Source organism: Schistocerca piceifrons, chromosome 1 (genome assembly GCF_021461385.2).
Source record: "Schistocerca piceifrons isolate TAMUIC-IGC-003096 chromosome 1, iqSchPice1.1, whole genome shotgun sequence".
Taxonomy (NCBI): Eukaryota; Metazoa; Arthropoda; class Insecta; order Orthoptera; family Acrididae; genus Schistocerca; species Schistocerca piceifrons.
This window is the reverse complement of record NC_060138.1, coordinates 518031968-518058879: the sequence shown is the minus strand read 5'-3', so window position 1 is coordinate 518058879 and position 26912 is coordinate 518031968. Positions and strand designations below refer to the sequence as shown.

At 40.8% G+C, this 26912-nt stretch overlaps 1 protein-coding gene across 1 annotated transcript in view; it reads right to left on the bottom strand.

The window, feature by feature from the left end:
• Nucleotides 1–26912, bottom strand: part of LOC124744475 — a 178103-nt gene that overhangs the window by 23189 nt on the left and 128002 nt on the right. The window contains exon 7 of the mRNA XM_047248929.1: nt 10879–11040. Coding sequence (XP_047104885.1) covers nt 10879–11040 — 162 coding nt within the window. The remainder of the gene's footprint in view (nt 1–10878; nt 11041–26912) is intronic.

Genomic DNA, 26912 nt, shown 5'->3' with positions numbered 1-26912 from the left:
ATAGAATTTTTACAGAATCTATCGCCTTTCTAAATCTCACCAGTGAGACATGAAGTAGTCCACAAATCCTGAGCACATATCCTAGAAAAATGCAACTTCTTCTGGTAGTTACTTCACCCAAAATTCCTCGCTTACTAATTTTACTCGTTACCAATGGCTATACGCATTGACACAGCAATTGTGAGTGTAGATCTGAGATTACGAGGTGATATCAGGGGAGTCGATTGTACGGAATCAGTATGTAGCAATGACAAAGAAACGACGTAGATACATTATGGGAAAGTGAAGAAAGCTTCGTAGCTGTAGTATTAATATTGACGTGATTGAACTTTTTTCGCTAGTTTCAATGTAAGTAGGTTGTTTAGGTTTTCATGTTGGTAACGCCACGTAGCGCTCTGTATGAAAATCACTGACTGTGCTGTGTGCAGTCTGTGGCTGGTTGGATTCATTGTTGGAATATTCGCTTATGTATTGCTGGGCAGTTGGATGGGAACAGCGCGTAGCGTATCACAGTTGGAGGTGAGCCGCCAGCAATGGTGGATGTGGGGACGGAGATGGCAGAGTTTTGAGAGCGGACGACGATATGGACGTGTGTCCGTCAGAAAGAGGAAATTTGTAAGACTGGATATCATGATCTGATATATATATATTACGACTTTTGAACGCTATGAAGTTAAATACATTGTTTGTTCTCTATCAAAATCTTTCATTTGCTAACTATGCCTATCAGTAGTTAGTGCCTTCGGTAGTTAGAATCATTTATTTAGCTGGCAGTATTGGCGCTCGCTGTATTGCAGTAGTTCGACTAACGAAGATTTTTGTGAGGCAAGTGGTTCATGAAAGGTACAGGTTATTGTTAGTCATGGCCATTCTTTTGTAGGGATTATTGAAAGTCAGAGTTATACACTATTTCATCAACAGTACTCAGACACTTACTGGTGGGGTGCGTCCACCTTTCGCCTCCGACGTTTAACTCTGCTGGAAAATCTTTCAGTGAGGTGTGTCTTTTCATACGGCGGAATGACATATTCTTCTATAAGAGCTGAAACCAAAGAAGGTAGTGATGACGGACACTGGGTTCTTCGATGAAGTCAACGTTCAAACTCATTCCAAAGGTGTTCCATTAGGTTCAAGTTGGGGCAATGGTCACACCAGTCCAGTTCAGGAATGTTATTGCCCACAAACCATTGTTGTACATATGCGGCTTTATGACGCGGTCCACTGTCATGCGGATTCAGTCACTGCCTCCGATCTGGTTCTCTCCCGTACACAGTACACAATGCTGTAAATGTCATATCCTTACACATTCAGCATTTTAAGCGCAATAAAGAGTACACAGCCTGTCCACTAAAACACCCCCATACAGTCTCACAGCCTTATCCATGTTTCACTGTTAGCAAGTAACATTCTCCACGCTTTGGCCAAACTCAGATCCTTCCACAGGATTGCCACAGCGTATAGTTTGATTCACCTCTCGAAATCAATCATTTCAAATCCTCTGTTCTCCAGTGGCATCGTTGCTTACACCACGTCAAGCGTCGCCTAGTATTTTTTACAGAAATGTATGGATTATGGAGAGCTGCTCGACCGTTGTACAGCATTATTTTTAAGTCTCTAGGCACTGTTGTTATGTTGGCTGGACTACTGGTAGCACTTTCGAACTCTCCAGTGATTTGATCCGCTGGTTATATGTGATTTTCCACAGCGACTGCCCGCAGTGCTCGATGGTTCCGGACCATCAGTGTTAGAGCCTCCGTTGTCTTGATTTAGCTGTGGTTGTTCCTTCGCGTTTCCACTTCACCTAAACAACAACCGTTGGCAAGGGCAGCTTCAGAAAGGGTGATATGTCCCTGATGAATGTATGAATCCGGTGATATCCTGTTATTAGACCACTTTCGAAGTCACTTACCTCTCGTGGCCGACTCACTCTGCCGTTACCGTTTTTCTGCTTCTCATGACATGTAGAGGTCAGTTCTGTATTCCATGGGGGTGTCCGGACATTTTGATCACATAGAGTATTTAATCCAACACTTTGCAATATTCTATTCCTCTCTGAAACAGGAAGCTGAACTGACACTGTTTGCTGATGATACAAGCATCATTTTTAATCCAGTAAAAGAAAGTCCAATTGAAAATGGAACAAATAAGGTATTTGGAAAAGTCATTAATTGGTTTTCTGCAAATGGGCTTGTTCTAAACTTTGAAAAAACAAAGTACATCCAATTTTCTGCTGCAAAAAGTACAGTTCCTTCAATAAATATAACACATCAACAGAAGTCAGTAGAAACGGTACAGCACACTAAGTTTCTGGGTGTACATATATATGAGAATCTTAATTGGAAAATTCATATTTTGGATCTCCTAAAGTGACTAGGTTCAACAACTTTTGCGATCCGAATAATTGCCAATTTTTAGGATATAGAAATTAGTAAGCTAACATACTTTACATACGTTCACTCTCTGATATCACATGGAATAATATTTTGGGGTAACTCAACATTTAGACAAAAAGTATTCACTGCTCTAAAGAAAGTGGTTAGAATAATGTGTGGGGATCATAGTCGCACATCTTGTAGGCATCTTTTTAAAAGATTGGGAATTCTTACAACAGCCTCACAATACATGTTCTCACTAATGAAATTTGTTCTCAACAACATGGACCAGTTTAAAAACGACAGTGATATTCATGATTATAATACCAGAAAAGAGAAAGACTTACACTATCCTTAGCTCAACCTATCTTTGGCACAGAAATGGGTAGAATATGCTGCTATAAAAATTTTCGACAAATTACCAGATGAAATAAGGGGTCTGACAGACAGCAGTAATAGCTTCAAAAATAAATTGAAATCCTATCTCCTTGACATCTTCTTCTATACCATAGATGAATTCTTGAATAGGAATAAATAAATCTATAAATAACGTATATGCATTTTGTGCCATTTAAGGGAATGGGGTAAATAATAGCAATACTAATCTTTAACTCTGTAGTATATATATATATATATATATATATATATATATATATATATATATTAAGAAGATTTGTTTCATATGTGCATTTCTTGTTCATTTGACACATTCCACATCATAACGACTACCGTACCGTGTGATTGATCAATGGAACACGCAACCAACCAACTAACTTCAAAAAAATGGCTCTGAGTACTATGGGACTTAACATCTGTGGTCATCAGTCCCCCAGAACTTAGAACTACTTAAACCTAACTAACCTAAGGACATCACACACATCCATGCCCGAGGCAGGATTCAAACCTGCGACCGTAGCAGTCGCGCGGCTCCGGACTGATCGCCTAGAACCGCTAGACCACCGCGGCCGGCTAACTAACTTCCTGGGGTGTTGTTACTCCGGGGTGGATGAAAACCCATTGGCAGTAGTGACCAGCGGAACTCATGCAACGGCATTAGGCCAGGTATACGCCCTACTGAGCTATTTCTCATGCCTTCCCAGAATAAACGAACAATAATGTGAATCGTAGAATGAAGCCCCTTTTTATTTAGGATCCATAGTGTCATGGCTGTGAAATTTCATCAGTGTTAGAGAACGCACGGTGCATGCAACGCAGGATCGGGAGGAAGTGGAGGGCTGGGACCCAGCATTCCCAATAAGCAGAGCTGAAAGTACTGTGTTCACAGCAACGGTAGCTGCAGGGCAATAACATATCTGTATGCAACACCGTCTAGAAAGCTGAGTAAACGAGGAAATATTAGCAAGGCCAACAATGTTTGAGCGTAATCCCAACCAAGCATGGTCTATTCCAGAAATTAGGAAGGCAGTCAGGAGAAAATGACACTACAGGAGGAACGCGCCCCAGAACCCTGAAAAATCAGGGCAGAGAAACGATTCCGTCGTAGTAAACAGTTAGTCGATGTTGTAGTACCAGTCAACTGCACGTTACACGTCGCAGAGTCGTTGGGAGGAATACGACTTCCGAGCTTCAGGGCACTATATAGCGACACCTTCATGCTGCTGCTACAAGGCTCCAGAATTTTGTACATATTCGACTATGGACAACAGAGTTTCTGATAAGTATCCAGCAACAGTTATTATCTTGAGTCTTCTGCCCGTTAGAGAAGAAAAGTACTATAGTGTTTGTCTACAAACGCAACGAGCCGTGTATGATATTTTCTGCGTGCCTTAATATAAGAACCCACAAGCGCCACCTTGCACATGCCTCCAATTGTGACTAAGGTGTCAGACAGTGTACTGTCTGACCGAGTCGCAAGCAGAAAGCTCGTGTCTGATAGCAATATGTAGAATGCAGGCGCGGGGAAGGCATACAATACTAAGTGCTTGATTCGCAAGAGTGAGTACCCACTGTAAGACAACTGTTAAAGTAACATTAAACGATTGGGAAAATAAATAGATTTTTAATTTAATTCTTAAGTGGCTGCTCCCCTATTCACTTCCTAAGAATCGCAATCTCTCCTCTCCGTTCGAGACTCACCACTGCTAAGCAACCTAGGAGACTTTCCCCCTATTGCTCTGTTAAAGCTTGCTTAGTAGACTTCACTATAACAACATCGTCGTCAACGTACTAAATGAACTACCCAGGCCACTCTTCTACCCTAGCTGCTTACTGGACCTATGTCGGGATGTGACATAAAAATTTGATCACATGTGTAAGAGGCGTGCTTTGTAGTTGCACTAGGAAGCGGGGAATCGGGTGACAGGGTATCGGACGAGAAGCAGGAAGACTAGAAATCAGTCCTTCGAGTTGTCTGCAGCAAAAAGACCAACGACTAGGCCTGTGAAACAGATTTAAAAACGCAGAAGCCATCCCGAGACCCTGTCAGAAACTTGGCGATATGGTCTAGGCCAGGCGACTTGCTGTAAAGTACAGCAGAGGAAGAAATACTTACCGAAGCACTACAAGAAGACCAGAATAACTACATAAAGAGTGCAGGCAAGCGATAAGAGGAGTAGTGTTAAGACTACGTGCAGAACGTACTTTGTATTAACGTAAGATGGTTTCATCTAGTAATTGAGAAGCTAAAGCATCAGTTTATTAGTAAGTACACTGAGGTGACAAAAATCGTGGCATAGCAGGAGGCACATATACACATGGCACTGGTCTCGCGTACACAGCGTATACAAGGGCAGTACATCGACCCAGCTTGATTTGTACTCATGTGATTCGTGCGAAAAGGACTTCGACGTGATTATGGTCGCAGGACGGGAATCAACAGACTCTGAACCCCGAATGGTAATTTCAGCTGGACGTATGAGTTATTCCCTTTCGTAAATCGTTAGGGGAATCAATATTCCAAGAGCCACTGTATCAAGAGTGTGCCGAGAATACCGGATTTCAGGTATTATCTCTCACCATCGACAACGTATTGGTGTGGTCAGATGGGTCCCGATTTCAGGTCGTAAGAGCTGACGGTAGGGTTCGAGTGTAGCGCAGGTACAACGAAGCCATGGACCAAAGCTGTCAAAAAGGGACTGTCCAAGCTGATCGTGGCTCTGTAATGGTGTGAACTGCGTTTACATGGAATACACTGGGTCGTCTGGTCCAAATGAACAAATCATTGACTGTAAATGACCATCGTCGGCTACCTGGAGACCATCTGCAGCCATTCATAGACTTCGTGTTTCCAAACAATGATGGAATTTTTTGGATAACAGTGCGCAATGTCACGTGGTCACGCTTATTCGCAATTTATTTGAAGAACATTCGGGACAATTCTAGCAAATGTTTCGGCCACCCCAGTCACCCGATATGAATCCCATCGATCAGTTACGGAACATAATCGAGCAGTTAGTTCGTGCACAAAATTCTGCACCGGCAATGCTTTCCCAGCTATGGACGGGCATACAGGCAGCATGGCTCAATATTTCTGCAGGAGACTTCCAACAACTTCCAACATCGCCATGAGGAGCTCCTTCACTACGCCGGGCAAAAGAAAAGCCCCGTGTACTGCAACCATAAAGCATGTACCCAGTGTTCCCAGAACACTAAGAAAAGTTCGTGAATGTATATCTGTTTAGACTACTGGAAGTGCAAAAGGCAGTTTTACAACAGCAAATAGAGAAAATTGTTAATGAGGATATAATCATTTAAAGTTAGAGACCATCAAACGCTCCTGTACTGCTAGTGTCGAAAATACGAGATGGCACTTTTCCAATCAAATATAGACTCAGAACAAATGACAGAAAATTGTACGAAATTTCTAGGAGATAAACCTTTCCCATTTCTAATATAGGTGATATATTGTACCAACTGCGGAAAGTGAAGTATTTCTGCACTTTAGACATCGGCAGTGAATATTATAAAATTTAAAATGGAACAAGCAGTTAGGGAAAGTACAGCATTCACTGCAAATTACCAGTGTAGTTTACAAGAGAGTGACAGTGTAATCAAAGTATTCTCGAAGTACATTTTCGAGAGTAACTACTGTCATTTTTGCAGGATTGCAAGAGAAATACCGTTTAGTGTATTTGGATAAAATAATTTGCTATGGAGTTCATTAAAGTGACATAATGAGAAGCTGCAAGAAGTCTTAGACTGACCAAGGACACATAGGATACAGTAACAATCAGATAAATGCAAATACCTGAGAGAGGAGGTGATATTTATAGGGCGCAACATGAAGAACAAAGGTGTAGAGACAGATGAATGTAGCGTGTAAAAGGTGAAGAACTTTCCAGTTCCAAAGTGGATGGAGGAATTAAAAGGGTACATAGAGTTCGCTGGATATTATTGGTTGCTCATCCCAAGATTCAGTAAAATTGTGGATCCATAACAGATACTGTCCAAGACTGAGGTGCCATAGGCGGCCGGAGTGGCCAGCGGTTCTAGGCGCTACAGTCTGGAACCACGCGACCGTTATGGTCGCAGGTTCGAATCCTGCCTCGGGCATGGATGTGTTTGATGTCCTTAGGTTAGTTAGGTTTAAGTAGTTCTAAGTTCTAGGGGACTGATGACCTCATACGTTAAGTCCCATAGCGCTCAGAGCCATTTGAACCATTTTTGAGGTGCCATATGATTAGGGAGATCAGCAAGAAGCAGCATTTGAAGAACTGATTAGGATATCCTACCATATTTAGCTATCGAGATTTTGGGAAACGACAGATGTCAGCTGACAGGCATTAGGAGCAGTATTATCACAGATGGAGATACACATAGTTTTACCAATCATCTATGCCTCACATTACTAAATAACGAGAAAAGGAAGTACTCTGCAACCAAGTTAGACTGCTTAGCACTAGGAGGGACACTGTCCCTGATATTCGATGGAATTCAATTGTTGTGAAGACCTGAGATACCGTTATAAATATCAGGGTTATCATTCACATTTCCATTAAGACGTATAGTGAAGAGGTTAGACGAACTAAGTGTGGAAGGAAAAAGATTGTAGGATGTGAAGTAACTGGTTAATAAACAGAAAAAGGAAATGGACTACGAGACAAGAGTCCAACCCTATTCGATAGTGTAATGTTAATTATAGCAATAGTTATTTATTTCTGCTGCTCGCACTGCTCATGATGTAGATATTTATACACGTATCTTACAGACTGTTTCGGCAGTCGAACTCGTTGAAACACAATCTATGTTAAGGCTGCGGTAGTTGATACAACCGAGTCTGCTTCATTGTGAAAGACACCTGATGTAGCCATCTATGAGAGACGTCCTCATGAAGAAGAGAAATATGTGTACTTAAAGAATAAGTTGTAGAAAAACAAGAATCACCTGATCACCTGAGTAGATTGTGAGAAACACTGTGTGACCTCAAATGTATTTACAGTTTTTAAGGAATTAATGGCACGTAAATTACTTTAGGGGACGCGCAATGCACGTAACTCAGGAAGTGGTGCCACCCTAGCGTTCCCACCATACAGATGAAAAAGTACTGTGCTTGCAGCCATGGTCGCTGCAGCGCAATAACGAGTATATATGAAACTCCGCCTGTTCTTAAAATCAGTGAAGAAATATTAGTAATGTCAGTCTTGTGTGAGAATCATTGCAAAAAGAATGGGCTTTTCCAGGAATTAGAAAGCAGTCTTGAAAAAACGACAAAAAGAGAGAAAACATCCAAAAGCCTTGCAAAATGAATATATAATCGGCCAGGGCACATAAGCAAGTTAGTCAGTAGTGAACAATGGTAGTCCGATGCATTAGCAGCAGTCAAGCACGCAGTACTATACCCGAGCCTGAAGGTATCATATAATGACACTTTCAGGATGCCGTAAGAAACCCCCAAGAAGTCTGTACGCATTTGACGATGGGGAACCGACTTTACAATAAGTATCCATCAACTCTTATTGAGTTTTCTGCCTGTTAGAGAGGAACAAGCACTATAATCTTTCTCTTTAGTTGCAACGGGTAGTAGTTGGAATTTCCTGCCTGTTAGTGTATAAGGACGAACATTCCTTGTCTTACAAATGCCTACGATTGTGGTTCCGTATCAGATTGTGTACTGTCTGATCGAGTCGTAAGCGGAATGCTCGTCTCTGATAGCAAAAGATTGAATGCAGAAACCAGGAGTTGCCGCAAAGACATACAATACAGAATGCTAGGTTGTACCCATTGATTTCCAAGGATTTGCATCTAGTGTAAGACACCTCCTCGAATAAGATTGAACTACTGGGAAAGTAAATGTTTTTCTAATTCAATTTTTTTTAATTTAATTTTTAAGTGATTTCACACGTGTTCCCTTCCTACCTTCCACAATAACATGTGGGGCTAAGCAACTTACGAGACGTTTCCTCCTCTAATTTCGTTTAATTCTACTTAGTAGACCTCAGCTCACAGTCAAAAAATTTCGGGCAACGTGCTGACTGCACTACACAGGCCAGAATTGGCGGAATTCCAATAACAGAGAAAGTCGTCAGCTGATAGGTCTTGCCCCTTCTGACACTTGAATCGTTGCCTGTCAGCCTCGTGCAAGGCATTCCACGACATGGTGTTGGAGGTGCTTCGTTCATAGGCAATGGATCGTGTGCTGTTTCTGGCGTCTCCACAGTTCCTTTAACACACCTTCCTCCAACTGAACATTTGCCACGCTCCGAGATCCAGCAGTTTCCAGTCGGTCGGGGTTGTCACGTCTTTGAGATGTGACACGATTCGGTAAACGTGTCCGTGGGAATCGTTCCACATACAGGTGCCTTAAGATTCGACTCATGCATTGCGCCTCTCCGTAATGGTATGCATTTCATCTAATTCATTTAAAGTGTAACCAGAAATTAAGAACGAGTAAAACACCTGTGCAAACTTTTACGTAAACAATACGTAACATAAACTATAATAACGCAGTTGTTTATCCACAGCCGTAGACACCGCCACCAGCATTGAAAACTTGCCCTTCTCAGCAGTAGGATATCATTTTGTTACAAATTAGATCCCAATGTCAATATCTTGCATACGAAGCAGTCGAAACAACTACGAACGATGGCCCAAGGGAAGTCCAGTTTCAAACCATTCAAGGACACCTAGAGGGGAAACAGTAAACCTATGACAGTTGCGTCTCGTAACAAAAATGTTTGTTTTCTCTAATAACCATGTATTTTCTTTACACCACTTTAAATAAATGATAAACAGTCTACACTCGTACTTGTGATTCGCTAAATATACTCAGTTTACCTTAAACATTACAGGTGGAGATAAAGTAAAAATAAATCGTTACATTAATAAATAGCTAAATGACAGTTAAGGGGAGGACTGAGGGACATGAATATATTTTATGCAGCTACATTACAAAGGATCATTCATAACCTCCGAACGAAACTAGAGAATGTAGCAATGGATATGAATCATGGTTTTGCATAAGATTCTTAAATATCTGAGAACAGTTTTGACTCATTTCAACATAGCGTGTACTAACAGAGCTTGAGGTACAGGCCAGTGATTCAATTAGCACGTTTTTTCTTCAAAACGTAAACATTTATTGAAGGTTTTGTTGAGACTGAAGTATATTGTTCTTTCTTTATTTATGTTAATTATTATTCACTTATTGAATTTTATTACGATTAATTTTTTCCTGTTATTTTTTCTAGTTTTTTTCTGGGTGTAAGAGTGCTTTGGGATTTTATTTCAGTTTCAATAATTCAGTCCAGTAATGATTTCTTTAATTAGTGCAGTGATAGATCTTTCATTGGACTTCATCAGGACCGTGGGTAATCCACCATTGGAAAAGGAGTTATACAATTACAACTGCTGTTGGTGGCCCTGGAGGAAATTTCAGGTTCTTCAACTCAGGAATATTTCCAGAATGAGATTTTCACTCTGCAGTGGAGTGTGCGCTGATATGAAACTTCCTGGCAGATTAAAACTGTGTGCCCGACAGAGACTCGAACTCGGGACCTTTGCCTTTCGCGGGCAAGTGCTCTACCATCTGAGCTACCGAAGCACGACTCACGCCCGGTACTCACAGCTTTACTTCTGCCAGTATCTCGTCTCCTACCTTCCAAACTTTACAGAAGCTCTCCTGCGAACCTTGCAGAACTAGCACTCCTGAAAGAAAGGATATAGCGGAGACATCGCTGCTCTTCATGAAATATCAAATTAAATAAATAGCTGTAGCAAACAAAACTATTCCAGGGTTGTAAGATACTTTCCTTACTAACCTGAGAAGTATCTGATGATGCCGAATGTTCCTCGTTAATTGTCGGTGCATTTGTTCATCTAAGTCATATTCTGTACAAATGTCAGCACAAGATAAAGCCAGTGTTTCCGTAGCTGCCTGACATTCGCAAATTCCTCCTGCATTTTTGACACTAGTAACCTGCTCATGGTTCTTCTGCAAAGCAGAAAAGTTGTCACTTAAAACTTCAAACTCCGCCCCAGTCACCTGCATCGTGTGGACGAAAAAAATGTCAATGCAGGCAGTACACTCAGCAGCGACAGTCAGACCAACGGACTGAGCAGCGTACACAATCTCGTAAGCGGGTGACACGTAGGCATCGAAAGGTAGCCAGATGGGCAGCGGCAGCTGGCGGCTGCTTTCGTCGTCCCCCAGAACAACTCGGGAGACCAGCGGCGACGACAGCCACTCGATCAAAGCGGCTACCACGACAACCTGGCAAGCGAAATAAACCTATTGTGAGCCGTGTCATTAAGGGGGTACAGTAGATTTACAAAGAGGAGAGACATAAAATAACTTAGCTGAGGCACGAGACACGCATTGCTTTCTCGAGTATTCTACACCACTGACATAATCTAGGTAAAATTAAATGGAAATGGAAATAGAAAAGGTCACCATTCATTGCTAACGACAGTCACGGTTTAACAGAAATTTTTAGAGCTCGCAAAAACTAACGTGGCCGTGGACGTTGACAATTGAACCTCCAACAGCAGTACAGTACCCTGCCCTGCCTCACACTCTGCACAAGTGTTACACGTCAAGTCACCTTGTGCGCGCTCTACTGTAAACCATATTGCTCTTTTCATTCTCTACAGTTGGACATGATTGAAAAACTAGGTTGGTGTTACTTGTGAAATATATGTAATTCCGTAAGGCCACCTGTCTGAAACTTTTTCTCCGTGATGGAATCTTAAAATAAGATTTCAACTACAGACTCAGCTGCGAGGAGCTCTGATGGATGAATCTCTAGCAGATCTATATACTTACCATGTGGAGTGGTCGGAGAATTATCTGGGTCTGGATCATATTGTTATTTGTTTTATGCGACGCCTGGTGTAAGCCTTTTGAAGTGGAGATCATCTCTCATGGCTTGTGTATCGGGTGAAAATATAGACCCAGATCGCAATGTAGTAGTGATGAAGAGTCGGCTGAAGTTTAAGAGATTGGTCAGGAAGAATCAATACGCAAAGAAGTGAAATGCTGGAGTACTGAGGAATGATGAGATACGCTTTAAGTTCTCTAAGCCTATAGATACATCAATAAGGAATAGCTCAATAGGAAGCACAGTTGAAGATGAGTGGGTATCACTAGAAAAGGAAATCATGGAAGTAGGAAGGAAAAATATAGGTACAAAGAAGTTAACTGCGAAGAAACCATCGGTAACAGAAGAAATACTTCAGCTCATTGATGAAAGAACGAAGTACAGGAATGTTCACGGAAATTCAGGAGTAAAGAAATGTAAGTCACTGAGGAATGAAATAAGCAGGAAGTACAGACAAACTTAAGAAGAAATGGTTGCGGAGAAAATGTGAAGAAATCGAAAAAGAAATGATTGTTGGAAGGACTGACACAGCACAAGGAAAGTCAAAACAACCTTCTGTGAAATTAAATTGTGAGGGTGTAACATTAAGAGTGAAATTGGAATCCTACTGTTAAATGCAGAGGAGAGAACAGATAGTTGGAAGGAGTACATTGAACCCGTCTATGACTGGTAAGATTTGTCTTATGTGATAGGAGAAGATGGAGTAGTCGATTTAGAAGACATAGGGGATGCAGTATTAGAATCAGAACTTAAAAGAGCTTTGGAGGACTTAAGATCAAGTAAAGCCTAAGGGGTAGATAATATTCCATCGAAATCTCTAAAATCTTGGACGAAGTGCCAACAAAACAACTATTCACGCTGGCGCAGAACGTGTGAGTCTACGGTCTTTCTTTCGGAAAAATATCCACTCAATTCCGAAGACTGCAAGAGCTGACAAGTGCGAGAATTATCGCACAAGCAGCTTAACAGCTCATCCATCCAAGTTGCTTATAAGAATAGTATACAGAAGAATGGAAAATAAAAGTGAGGTTTTGTTAGATGACGATCAGTTTGGCTTTAGGAAAGATAAAGGCACCAGAGAAAGAATTCAGACATTGCTGTTAATAATGGAAACAAAGCTAAAGAAAAATCAAGACACGTTCACAGGATTTGTCGACCCCGGAAAAGCGTTCGAGCATGTAAAACGGTGCAAGATGTTCGGAATTCTGAGAATAATACGAATACGTTATAGGGAGAGGTGGGTAATATACAATATGTGCAAGAGCCAATAGGAAATAATAAGAGTGGACGACCAAGAACGAAGTGCAGGGATTAAAAAGGGTGTAAGACAGGCATGTAGTCTTCCCTCCTAACGTTCAGTCTGTACATCAAAAAAGCAATGATGAAAGTGTAAGGTTAAGGAGTGGAATTAAAACTCAAAGTGAAAGAATATCAATGATACGATTCGCTTATGACATTGCTATCCTGAGTGAAAGCGAAGAAGAACTACATTATATGCTGAATGGAGTGAACAGTGTAATGAGTACATAATATGGACTGAGAGTAAATCAAAGATAGACAAAGGAATGAGAAGTAGTAGAAATGAGAACAGCAAGAAACTTAACATGAAGACTTTTGGTCACGAAGTAGATGAAGTTATGGAATTCTACTTCCTAGGCAGCAAAGTAACCAATGACGGACAGAGAAAGGAGGACATCAAAAGCAAAGTAGCCCTGGAAAAAAGGGCATTCCTGGCCAAGAAAAGTCTGCTATTATCAACGGATTTGAGGACAACATTTCTGAGAATGTACGTTTGGAGCACGGCATTATATAGTAGTGAAACTTGGACTGTGGGAAAACCGGAATACAGACGAATGTAGAAAAACTAAGGAATTAGGAAGTTCTGCGCAGAATCGGAGAGCAAGGGCTATGTGGGAAACACTGACAAGGAGAGGGGGTAGATGATACTACATCTGTTAAGACACGAGGGAATGACTTCCGTGGTACTAGAGGGAGCTGTAGATGGCAGAAACTGTAGAGGAAGAGAAGAGATTAGAATAAATCCAGCAAATAATTGAGGAAGTGGGCTACAAGTGCTACTCTGAGATTAAGAGTTTGCTATAGGAGAGGAATCCGTGGCAGCCTGCATCAAACAAGTCAGAAGACTGGTGACTCAAAAAAAGTGCATTTTAGTGCCGTATCTGTGTGTGTGTGTGTGTGTGTGTGTATGTGTGTGTGTGTGCGTGTGTGGTGTGAGGCGGTGGAGGTTGCTGTGTGTGTGTGTGTTTGTGTGTGTGTGTGTGTGTGTGTGTGTGTGTGGAGGTTGTTGTTAGCGATGGTGAGTCTGTGATAATGTTGATGGTGTGCTGACGGTGATCAATGATGATGATTTAAATGACAGAATGGAGAGGCTGACCCTGTGTCAGTACATGGACGTTTCCTCTTGAATGCCATCAAGGGTGCCGTCTATGCGACATTCGCAGTTCATGGATGGATATCCAAAAGGTTTTCACGTGTATTATGAATTGTGGAGGCGTACTGCATCCTGTCATCCACCACCAAGGACTTTTCTCGACCTCCAAACAGCTCTGTCTTAGGAAAAGGGTTGACTGCCTGTAGAGCTCTTGAACCGCACCAAACCCAGGATTCCACAGAGTTGGCAAGCTTACACGTCAAGTTGAGGTTGCTATACAATAAGAATTTTACTGCATTGTATTTTAAATGTGCATTTTCGACATCAGTACTTTTCTAATGACTATTCTGAACATGGTTATATGCAAAATGTTTATTGATTAAGCGTTACCTTGTGTGGCTCACGTCTGAATGTTGAGTAACCGACGTTTCCTTACCAGATCGTCTCACAATTAGAAAAGTAATACAGAAAGAACGGCTTCGATGTTGCGAACAATACTTCAAACTTCCCATCGACTGCAGTCAAAAGAGCAAACACCTCGGAAACAAATTGAAGGTGACAGCGTGGAAGTGCTATGTGGTATTACCTCGTTCCATAATATGTAAGATCTGATACAAGTGGTTCAAGTATTTTGCTAAATTCTTATGAATAAATCAATCTGTTGCTGATTTGATGTGAAGTATTACACTGTGAAGCAGAGGGGTCTTAATGACTGTGGTAGTAGCACCTCTGTTAACTATAATCTACCGTATGTCCCTTGAACAGAAGACCGTGACCAGTAGTCAGAAGAAAGCGCAGATCAGACACGTCTACAAGTAGGATACCGTTCAAAATCGTTGAAATAATTTACTATAGAATCTTATAACATATTCTAGGTGGTATCTGGAACACAATGACATTCTCTGTGCCAACCAGCAAAAGTTCCGGAAACAACCTGGTGTAAAACCAAGCTGTCACATTTCTGACTGACATCCTAAAAGCCATCGATCAAGGTAGTCAAAAAGAGGCAGTATTTTTTATTCTCCTTAAATCACTTGATTCAATAGGATACCGACGCTTATTATCGAAAATATTATCATATTGGGCATGAAGCGAAACGTGTCCCTGGAGGGAGTCTTTCCTGATAGATAGGTCAAAGCATGAAAAATCGTAGATATATGTAGATGTACCTTCCAATATGCCCCAGAGTAGTGTTTTGGGACCGTTACTGTCCATACTATATATTAATGTCCCAGCGGGTAATATAATCGTGACCTCAGACTTTTCGCAGGTAATGTGGATATCAGACGGAAGTATTATCTGGAAAATGCTGGGCAAATATTCAGTCTGATCGTGAGAAGATTTCAAAGAGGCGCTAACATTTACGGTTTGCCTTAAATCTCCAGACATGTGATACCGATCTCTTAACCAAAGAAAAAAATTACTAGTGAACCAGAATTAGAACCTGTCAACGCATCAAAATATCTGGATATAACGGTTTGTATGATATAAAACGGAACCATCACATTGGCTTGGTCGAACCCTGCGTAAAGCTGGTGACAGACTTCGAATTATTGGTAGAATACTACGGACGTTCTATCAGTCTACACACAGATAGCTTACACTCAGCTGACAAAAGTCACGGGATACCCCCCCCCCCCCCCCCCCTACTATCACGTCGGCCCCCCTTTTGTCCGGTGTAGTGCAGCGTCTCTGATTATTAATCAAAACGTCCTGGTTCCCGGGTTCAAAACGCGAGAGCGCTTAAATTTTGATAAATAATCTGCATTGGCAGCCGAAGACTTCCAGCATAAGAAGTCACACACATTCCGCCAAAGGCCTCGTCAAATACGGAGGAGGTGAGAGGTTCAGGACTCCGTCTTGTCCTTAAGGTGGGGAACTGCCCCTAAAGGCGGAAGAATCAGCAATGATGAACGGCATGAGAATGCAAAAGACAATGGAAATCACTTCATTAAAGACTCATAATGTGTATCCATAGAACTGGTGGCCTATAATTGAAAAAAGTGATATGATGATATCTCCATCGACAAAAATTCCGGAATCGCCCTCATTCGGATCTCCAGGAGGGGACTGTCAAGGGGGAGGTGCCAATGAGGAAAAGACTGAATAACCAACAAAAGGATGACGTTCTACAACTCGCATCGTGGAATGTCAGAAGTTTGAACGTGGCAGGGAAACTACAAAATCTGAAAAGCGAAACGCAAAGGAACAAAGGAAAAAATACATGGATTTCTGGTCAGATGAGTGTAGGGTAATACCAGCAGCAGAAGAAAAAGCCACAATGGGAATAGGATTCGTTATGCATAAGAGAGTAGAGCACAGAGTGTGTTACTGTGAACAGTTCAGTGAAATGTTTGTCCTTATCAGAATCGACAGCACACACCAATAGCGACAACGATAGTTCAGGCATACATGCTGACTTCGATATCAGAGGCTGAAGAAACAGAGAATATATCATGACGGGATTGAAAGGGTAATACAGTATTTAAAGGGGGATCAAAATTTGATAGTCATGGTGGACTGAAATGCAGTTTACGGGAAGGAGTGGAAGATAACGATACAGGTGTGTCTGGGCTTGTGACAAGGAATGAGAGACGAGAGAGACTAATTGAGTTCCGTAGTAAATTTCGGGAGGTAATAGCTAATATCTGTTCAAGAATCACAAGATGAAAAGGTATACATGGAAAAGGCTGTGTGATACGCGAAGACGTCTACTAGATTACATCACGATTAGACAGAGATTCCAAAATCAGATATTGGATTGCAAGGCGTACCCAGGAGCAAATATAGAGTCAGATCACAATGTAGTAGTGATGAAGAGCAGGCTGAAGTGTAAGAGATTTGTCTGGAAGAATCAATACGCAATGAAGTGGGATACAGAAATACTAAGGAATGACGAGGTAAGCTTTACGTTCTCTAAGGCTATACGTACAGCAATAAGGACTAGCTCAGAAGGCAACACTGTTGAAGAGGAGTGGACACCTCTAAAAAAGTCAGTCACAGAAGTTGGAAGAAAAACACAGGTACAAAGAATGTAACCGCGAAAACCATGAGTAACAAAAGTAGCACTTCAGTTGATCAATGAAAGAAGGAAGTACCAGAATGTTCAGGGAGATTCCGGAATACAGAAACATAAGTCACTGAGGAATGAAATAAATAGGAGGTGCAGGGAAGCTAAGATGAAATGGCTGCATGAAAATTGTGAAGAAAACGAAAAACAAATGATTATCTAAAGGACTGACTCAGCATATAGGAAAGTCAAAACAACCTTCGGTGAAATTAAAAGTAAGGGTGGTAACATTAAGAGTGCAATGGAAATCCCACTTCTAAATGCAGAGGAAAGAGCGGTAAGGTGGAAAGAGTACATTGAAGGCCTGTATGAGGGTGGAGACTTGTCTGATATGATAGAAGAAGAAAGAGTAGTCAATTTAGAAGAAATAGGGGATCCAGTATTAGAATCAGAACATAAAAGAGCTCCGGCGGACTTAATATCAAGTAACGCATAAGAGATAAATGACATTCCATCAGCATTTGTAAAATCATTGGGGAAGTGGCCACAAAACGAATATTCACGTTGGTGGAGAATGTGTGAGTCTGGCGACATACCATCTGACTTTCGAAAAACTGTTATCCACACAATTCCGTGGACTGCAAGAGCTGACAATAGCGAAAATAATCGCACAAGCAGCTTAAAAGCTCATCCATTCAAGTTGCTTACAAGAATAATATACAGAAGAATGGAAAAGGAATCGAGGATGTGTTAGATGACGATCAGTTTGGTTTTAGGAAAGGTAAGGGCATCAGAAAGGCAATTCTGACGTTGCTGTTAATAATGGAAGCAAGACCAAGAAAAACCATGACACGTTCACAGGATTTGTCGACCCGGAAAAAGGGTCCAATGATGTAGAATGGTGCGATGTTTGAAATTCTAAGAAAAATAGGAGTAAGCTGTAGGGAGAGATGGGTAATATACAATACGTACTACAGCCAAGATGGAAAAATGAGAGTGGACGACCAAGAACGAAGTGTTCGGATTAAAATGGGTCTAGACTGGGATGTAGTCTTTCGCCCCTATTGTTCAATCCGCACATCGAAGAAGCAGTGATGGAAATAAAACAAAGGTTCAAGAGTGGGATTAAAATTCAAGTTGAAATGATATGAATGACACGATTCGCTGATGACATTGTTATTCTGAGAGAGAGTGGAGAAGAATTACATGATCTGCAGAATGGAATGGACACTCTAATGAGTACAGAATTTAGATTGAGAGTAAATAGAAGAAAGACGAAAATAATAAGAAGTAGCTGAAATGAGTACAGCGAGAAACTTAATATCATCGGTGATGGTCAGGAAGTAGATGAAGTTAAGAATTCTGATACCTAGGCAGTGAATTAACAAATGACAGACGGAGGAAGGAGGACATCAGAAGCAGACTAGCACTGGCAGAAAGAGCATTCATGGTCAAGAGATGTCTACTAGTATTAACATAGGCCTTGATTTGAGGAAGACATTGTTGAGAATGTATGTTTGGAGCACAGCATGATATTGTAGTTAAACATGGAATGTGAGAAAGCCGGAAAAGATGAGAATAGACGTGTTTGAGATGTCATGCTAAAGGCGAATGTTGAATATTAGGTGGACTGATAAGGTGAGGAATGAGGAGGTTCTGCGCAGAATCGAAGGTGAAAGGAGTATATGGAAAAACAATGACAAGGAGAAGAATTAAGATGATAGGACGTCTGTTAAGATATCAGGAAATGACTTTCATGGTTCTTGAGGTATCTGTAGAGTGCAAAAACCGTAGAGGAAGGCACAGATTTGAATACAGCCGGCAAACAATTGAGGACGTAGGTTGCAAGTGTTACTCTGAGATAAAGACGTTGGCACAGGAGAGGAACTCAAGGCGGACCGCATCAAACCAGTAAGAACACTTATGACTCAAACAATTGCGGAACTAGACGTGGGACGGACTGAACAAGTCGTTGGAATTCCCCTTTATAAATATTGAGTGTTGTTGCTTCTATAATTTAGCAAGTGTTGCCGGTGCAGGATTTTGTGCACGAACTGGCCTCTCTATTATAACCCATAAATGTTCGATGGTATACATCTCGGACAATGTTGGAGGCCAAATCATGCGCTTGGATTGTCCAGAATGTTCTTCAGACGAACTGCCAACAAGGGTAGTCTGGTGACATGGCGCATTGTCATCCATAAAAATTTAATCATTGTTCGGAAACATTAGGTCCATGAATGGCTGCAAATGGTCTCCAAGTAGCCGAACATAACCATTTCTAGTCAATGATCCATTCAATTGAACCAGGCAACCCAGTCCATTCGATGTAAATGCAGCCCACACCGTTACTAAGATACCACCAGCTTGTGTGTGTGTGTGTGTGTGTGTGTGTGTGTGTGTGTGTGTGTGTGTGTGAATTTCTAAGGGACCAAACTGCTGAGGTCTTCTGTCCCTAGACTTACACACTACTTAAACGAACTTAGGTTGAGAACAACACACCCATTCCCGAGGGAGGACTCGAACCTCCGGCGGGAGAGGCTGCGCAATCCGTTACATGGCGCCTCAAACCGGGCGGCCACTCCGCACGGCACACCACCAGCTTGGACAGAGCCTTGTCGACAGCTTTGGTCCACAGCTTGGTTATGCCTGCGTTACATTCGAACCCTACCATCAGCTCTTACCACCTGAAATTGTGTCTCATCTGACGAGGCCATGGTTTTCCAGTGGTGTGTGGTTCAACCAACATGGTCACGAGCCCAGGCGATTTGCTGTTAGCAAATGCACTCGTGTCTGTCGTCTGTTGCCATAGCCTATCAACGCCAAATTGTGCCGCACTTTCCTAAAGGATACGGTCGTCGTACGTCCCAAATTGATTTCTGCGCTTACGCCAAGCAATATTGTTGTCTTTTTTCACTGATGACTCTACAGGAACGCCGCTGTTCTCTGTCGTTATCAGAATGCCTGCATTGTCAGTGGTGAGCGGTAATGCCTGCAGTATGTTATTCTCGACACACTCTTGACACTGTGGACCTGGAAAATTTGAAATCCCCAACGATTTACGAAATGTAACTTCCCACGTGTTGAACTCTAACTACCATTCCGCGTTCAGAGCCTGTTAATTCCCGTCGTAGGGCCAAAATCATTTCGGATACCTTCTGATATGAGCCGCCTCAGTATAAATGTCGGCTCCGTCAGTGCATTTATACCTTGTGTACGCGATACTACCGCCATCTGTATCTGAGCCTATCGGTATCACTTGCCTTTTGTCACCTTAGTGTACAGCCATATTATTAGAACAAATAATTGATCTTTGGCCATGTTTTTCATGAGGTTCTTCCGAGTTATTTTCTATCCAAAAATGACACTTTCGTCACAGATGTTACATTTCAGACACAGTCTTCTAAAACATAAATTTTAATGTGAAAATCGAACCTGTAAAATCAAATACACACGTTGCACGTTCCTCTGGTAGCGGCGTCTTGTGCACTCATTGCCTTCTCCTTGATTGTGCTGCACCCTGGTGTCAGCCAACATCTGCACCAGCTGCTGAAGCGTCGCTCCGTGCACGATAAATAGGACAGCCTGAAATTTGAGTCACACGACAGTTACTACGGCGATAAGAAGACCAATGTAAAGTAATTAACAGTTAATTCACCGTAAGACTTGTACAAAGTTATTTACAGATTTGATCGATCGTTTGGTTTTTGATTTAGTCATCATGTTAGGGGGCACTCAGCTTGCGTAATAAAACGCAATCATTTTATCCTTTTATTCGTGACAGCGTTCCTTGTAGTAAGCTAAATGACATGAAGAATTTTTTTAGTATTATGCAAATATGTTTATTATATAGAAAACATACTGCAATGTTCTCTCTCAACTAAACACATACAAATGCCGCTGGATGTGTTCTTATGAAATAAGATGGGAACGTTAGGTCAATGGTCTTATGTCAAGGCTAACATGGTCATCTGATAGTAGTTAACAGTAAAAACCGTCGGAAAAGAAATTAAGATGGCTCTAACTGATAACAGCATATATTCCTCATTCATTCATTCGAATCATTCAAACGAATTACAATAAGGACAATGCAGCAAATTTGACTTTGGGAAAGATGAACAGGTTTACCGAGGAAAAAGCTGTCGATTGTGGCATGGAAATATTCAGTTTGTCGCTCAGTGACTTCGGTTTGTCTCGAGGTAAGCTGTTGAAAATATATGCTGGACAGAAGAGCATATTCTTAAGAGGATTAGACAAATACATATTTCACATAAGTGCATACTTTCCCCTCTGGTGTTGATTGAGTGGCTTCAGATGCTTCTGTTTAATAAGTTAATGTGGTCAACAAGAAATCCACAGCTTGTAAAATAGTAGCTTTCATAGCGCTCATGCATTAATAAAACAGTCAGCCTATATCGGATTCTTTTCTTGCCTGAATGAATCAGACATTACGGACGTAAAATATTTTACCCGCCAAAAAACCCTCGAACAATATTTTAAGCACAAATAGCCCAAAAGCAGATTATTCCACTTTTAATCTAACCAAAACTAACCTAAAGTAATCCCTCTTACACTTTAAGATACATTTCTTATAGTGGTCTTATAGATCCTGACTCGCTCTGGAGCAATGTGTCCTTGAATGGATATCTGGGAGTTGGAGTACTCTTCAAAAACTGTGACGTTTGCTCGTGCCTCTAGTGTACGTATAAAGGCTCCAAACGTACCTATACTAAACAGAGGCATGTGAATAATGGAAGAGGTTTACAGATGATTCAAAGCAAACAGTGCAACCCATACTCGTACAACTAATTTAATTACTTAGTTTTGTGCTCAACACACCTTTTGTTCTATTAAATGGTGTAGATTCAGTCATATGACATTATATTTACACATCTATGTGTAATTAGGAGTACATGCTAAACATGAACAGGTTTTTTTTAATACAGTTGCGAAATAGTATTTCCTACCCATCACATTTTACTTTTTACATAAACAGAACAGACTCGTATTAAGCAGTTCCAAAGAAACTACGATAACTTACTGGCAATGGAAATAGCTACCAGAGAGCACACACTTGAGTGTGAATTGCTTGGGCATCCAGATGAATAATAAAATGAGTTGGCACTGGCACTTGTATAAGCTAACCAAAAGTTCAGTTCTGCCCGCTTTGAACCTAGAAATCTTTCTTGTGTTGCTCAAAAGATCAAAGTCAGTGGCACGCTTTCCACACTTTCAGTATCGTTCTGTGGCGGGATCTTCTAGGGAAATGAAGGTAAGATCAGAAAAGCAAATTTCTCTACCGAAGAGTGCAGTAAAATTACTGAGCAAAATCAGTAAATGTAGATTGTCATCTAGCATTTAACGTCGGACAGCTCGCAATGTGCTGCCACATTCACTACGCACCTGTCTGTAACAAACTGTACTCGAGTCATCCAATAAAATACGGGTGTCATACACGGTACCTCTTTAGGTGGAACAACTCTTCCCGAGACATTTAGATGCTCCGTTTATTTTAGCGCTTGTAGAGAAACACCGAGAAGGGAAATTTTTCAGGACGATATCCAGATCTTTCTTCATTACGTTCCACGACGTTTGTGGGTTGTAACTGTGGCGCGTTTGAGTTTATGGGCTATACTGAATTCTCAAAGTTGGCGATCAATTACACTTTTACATTTCTAATCAGTGGTGTATTTTATGCTTTGTGGAGGGGGAGTAATTTCAGGTCAGCTGGTTGCATAAAGCAGTTAGTGATTAGACCAAAAAATGAACAAAGTTCATTCTCAACCCGGAAATCTTCGTTGTATAAATTGTAATGCCAAAGTATTCCTTTCTCGACTAGATTCATCGTTAATTAGCATATTATCGCTTTCACAGATAAGGTCAAATTCAATTGTAGTCGTCAGTTCACAACTTAGTGTCGCTACAAAATAATGTATTTCATTTCGTGCAAGCACAAGTAGAAAAAGAGTGTATAATAAAAAAGTTGGTGTTTAAACTGTAATGACAAATACACGTGCGTTGGTGAACAGTTATATTAATCAGTTGTAAGTGAATTAGCATTCGTTTATAAAGGCCAACAAATAAAACAGAATCGTTGCTCGGTGGCTTAGGGGCTGAGAAATCTTACGAGCGTTGGTGGTCGATAATAGACAAATAAGCAACCAAGATAATCTGGAAAGGCTAGAAAGACCGTACAAAAATATGTTCCATGTGTTTCAAACTTCAGATTTAAGGCCGCAGAATTATAACGAGCCAGCATGCTGAATTTATTGGTACGTTGTGGGGCGGCTGGTAGGAATTGTTATGGTGGTTTATATAAATATGTTTGAATGGAGAAACACTTCCCGGCCGATTAACTATATGAGGGGCGGCGGGTGGAATTAATTGTTATATAATGTTCCTATTATTTAGAATGTTATTTATGCTGTCTTTCGCCACTCTCAAGACTGGCTCTCTAACTACAATATTGGCAACCAGAAAGAGATTAGCAAAACGTGAAGCCTGTAATTAGAATTCCTAATGCCCACTTCATCTGAGAATACACTTATAGTTACAGCTTATAGCTCTGATGAATTAGGAGATTGTCTGGGATTTATAATCAAAAACGGTCGTGAAAAAACGTTCTGTATTCTGAAAGTCACAAATGAAAACAAAAGAATCCACACAATCTATCTAACAGAGCAGTTCAGAGTCTAATGCGCTGATGCAACTATAAATGTCCAAATTAAATGTTTAAATGAATGCTCGCCATAATTTGATGATTAGGTTCATCACACGCCACGCTAAATAATGGTAGAATGTTTGTCCCGCGGCGGCACGTGAAATTACGACAATACGCAAACTGAAGATCGATAATTAAAGTCATCCCAGAAATAACATTTCACTCGAAAATGATTTCCTGGTTACGCGTATCCCGAGTAACTTACTACGGCATCCCAGGCTGTTTATTGCAATGATACCGACGCGACGCGACTTCCGACACAGATGGCGTGCTATCCAGCGTCTGGAGAGAACTGGGGCCTTGCTTCCTCGCGCAGCGTTCTTATATATAAAGCCGCGGTGCGGACGGCTAAGGGAACGCCTGATCAAATCGGCTCTACCGACTAGCCGCTGGGCTAGTAATGCACCACATTAAGTTATTGAATAAATCATAGCTTCTTTTGCTGATGGCCGATGAAGCTCTCAATTTAAATGTGCATTCAGCACACAGGTAAGTAATCATAATAAAAGTTTGACGTGGCTAAGTTAAATATTTTGGGCGAGAGAATTAATTTAATTACACTACACGCAGTAGATGAGCTCTGAACCTGCCCTTTGGAGATACGCTATCGCTATAGTTTTACAGTTATTGAGTTGAAACTTCTCACATCTTTATGGTTATAGCGGATCTCCCTTCTACTTAAATTTAAACATCCTAGCCTTATTTATTAGCCTACTTAATCTATCTTGCTTCCTTAAGTTTTAAGACAAAAACCAGAAAATTATGAATTTCAACTAAAATCTTAATTTGTGAGATCCAAAGTACTGTTTCTATTAAATTATTATTGAAAAGCAATCTAAGTATAAATTTTTAAATCTCTAGCTCTTTTCTGTTGCGCCAATGATTTTTACAGAAAAACGTCCAAATTTCGAAAATGGTTAAAGTTATTGAACTGATATTCAACACATATTAATTTAGTATTACTCCTGACATGCTAGAAACATTTTAGGTTATTTACTTGATTTTTAAAGTATTGCGCAACATTTATGACGTCAGAGCTAGTTACAGCGGACTGGCTGGCACACAATGGAAAGACTGATGTGCATTTATTACGGCATGAGAAGGCTGCTTCCCTACAACGTCTATATCTAATACATAAAAACAAGCTACCTACGAGAGGCCACACTGAGGCAATCCTCAGATTGGTGCACATCCATCAGACAAAGTAACGAAAAAGTAGAAAGCGTGAAAAAATTGTGCAACAAATGTACATTAGCAGCCGTGATATCTGCAAAAAAAAATTTTTAAATATCAAACACGAAACAGCTTTAAACAGTTTTGAAATAGAAACACGGTAACTGTTAGATTCCGTATTAAGTTTCTACAGTAAAATGTACCTGAAACACAACAAACATTTTTTTGAGTCATCATCCTGACTGGTTTGGTACTGCCCGCCACGAATTCCTCTCCTGGGCCAGCCTCTTCGTCCCATAGTAGCACTTGAAACCTACGTCCTCAGTTATTTGCTATATGTACTCCAATACTTGTTTTCCCTCTACAGTATCCTCTAGTACCGTGGAAGTTACTTCCTGGGCTCTTAACAGATGTCCTACTATCTTGTCCTTTCTTCTTGCCATTGTTTACCACGTATTGCTTTCCTCTACGATTCTGCACAGAACCTCCTCATCCTTACCTTATCAGTCTACCTAATTTTCAACGTTCGCCCGTAGCAGCACATCTCAAATGCTCCGAGTCTCTTCTGCTCTGGCTCTGTCACTGTCCATGTTTCAAGGGCAGAAAACTTTTGCTCAAATTGAGGCCTATTTTGATACTAGTAGACTTATCTTGGCCACGAATGCCCTTTCTTGGCAGTGTTACTATGCTTTTGATGTCTTCTTTGCCCCGCGCATCTTTGGTTATTTTATTGACCAGGTAACGGAATCCTTTAACTTCATCTACTTCGTGACCATCAGTCCAGATGTCAAGTTTCTCGCTGTTTTCTTTCTGATAGTTCTCATTACTTCCTTCTTTCTTAGATTTACTCTCAGTCCATAGTCTGTATTCATTAAACCGTTCACTCTATTCATGAGATCTTGCCATTCTCCTTCACTTTCACTGAGGACAGCAATGTCATCACCGAATCTTAACATTGATATCGTTTCACCTTGAATTTTAATTCCACTCTTGAGCCTTCTTTTATTTCCCTCATTGCTTCTTCGATGTATAGATTGAACAGCAGGGGCGAAAGACTTCATTCCTGCCTTACATCCTTTTTAATCCCTGCACTTCGTTCTTGGTCTTCCACTCTCATTATTCGCTCTTGGCTCTCGTACATGTTATATATTGCCCTTCTCTCCCTACAAATTACCCCTATTTTCCTCAGAATTTCGAACATTTTTGTACATTTGACATTTTCAAACGTTTTTCCAGGTCGACAGATTCTATGAACATGTCTTCATTTTTCGTTAGTCTTGCTTCCATTATCAACTGTAGCGTCAGAATAACCGTTCTGGAGCCCTTACCTTTCCTCAAGCCTAACTGAACGTCATCTTACTCATCCTCTTCCGACCTATCCAGCTTTACCCTCTGCATTTAACGGTGGAATTCTCATTGCAACCCAATTACGATCACTCTTGATTTTTATTTCACCGAAAATTGTTTTGACTTTTCTATAAGCTGAGTGAGCACTTCCAACGATCTTTTTCTTTTTTATAGATTTCTTCACATTTCTCATGTCACCATTTCGCCTTAATTTCATATTTATTTCATTATTAAGCACCTTGTACTTCTGTATTCCTGAATTTTCCTGAACATTTTTTACTTCCTTCTTTCTTAGATCAGATGAAGCGTTTCTTCAGTTTGACATGTTTTCATATCACTTATCTTCTTTGTATCTGTATCTTCAATTCCAACTTCTGTGACTGCCCTTTTTAGAGATGTCAATTTGTATCTATATTTTTCTTTCCAACTTCTGTGACTGCCCTTTTTAGAGATGTCAATTCATCTTCAACTAAACTGCCTACTGAGCTATTCCTTCTCGCATTATTTATAGCCTTAGAGCACTTAAAGCGTATCTCTTCATTATTTAGTGCTTCCGTATCCCATTTCTTTGCGTATTGATTCTTCCTGACTGATCTCTTAAACTTCTCCTACTTTTCATCAC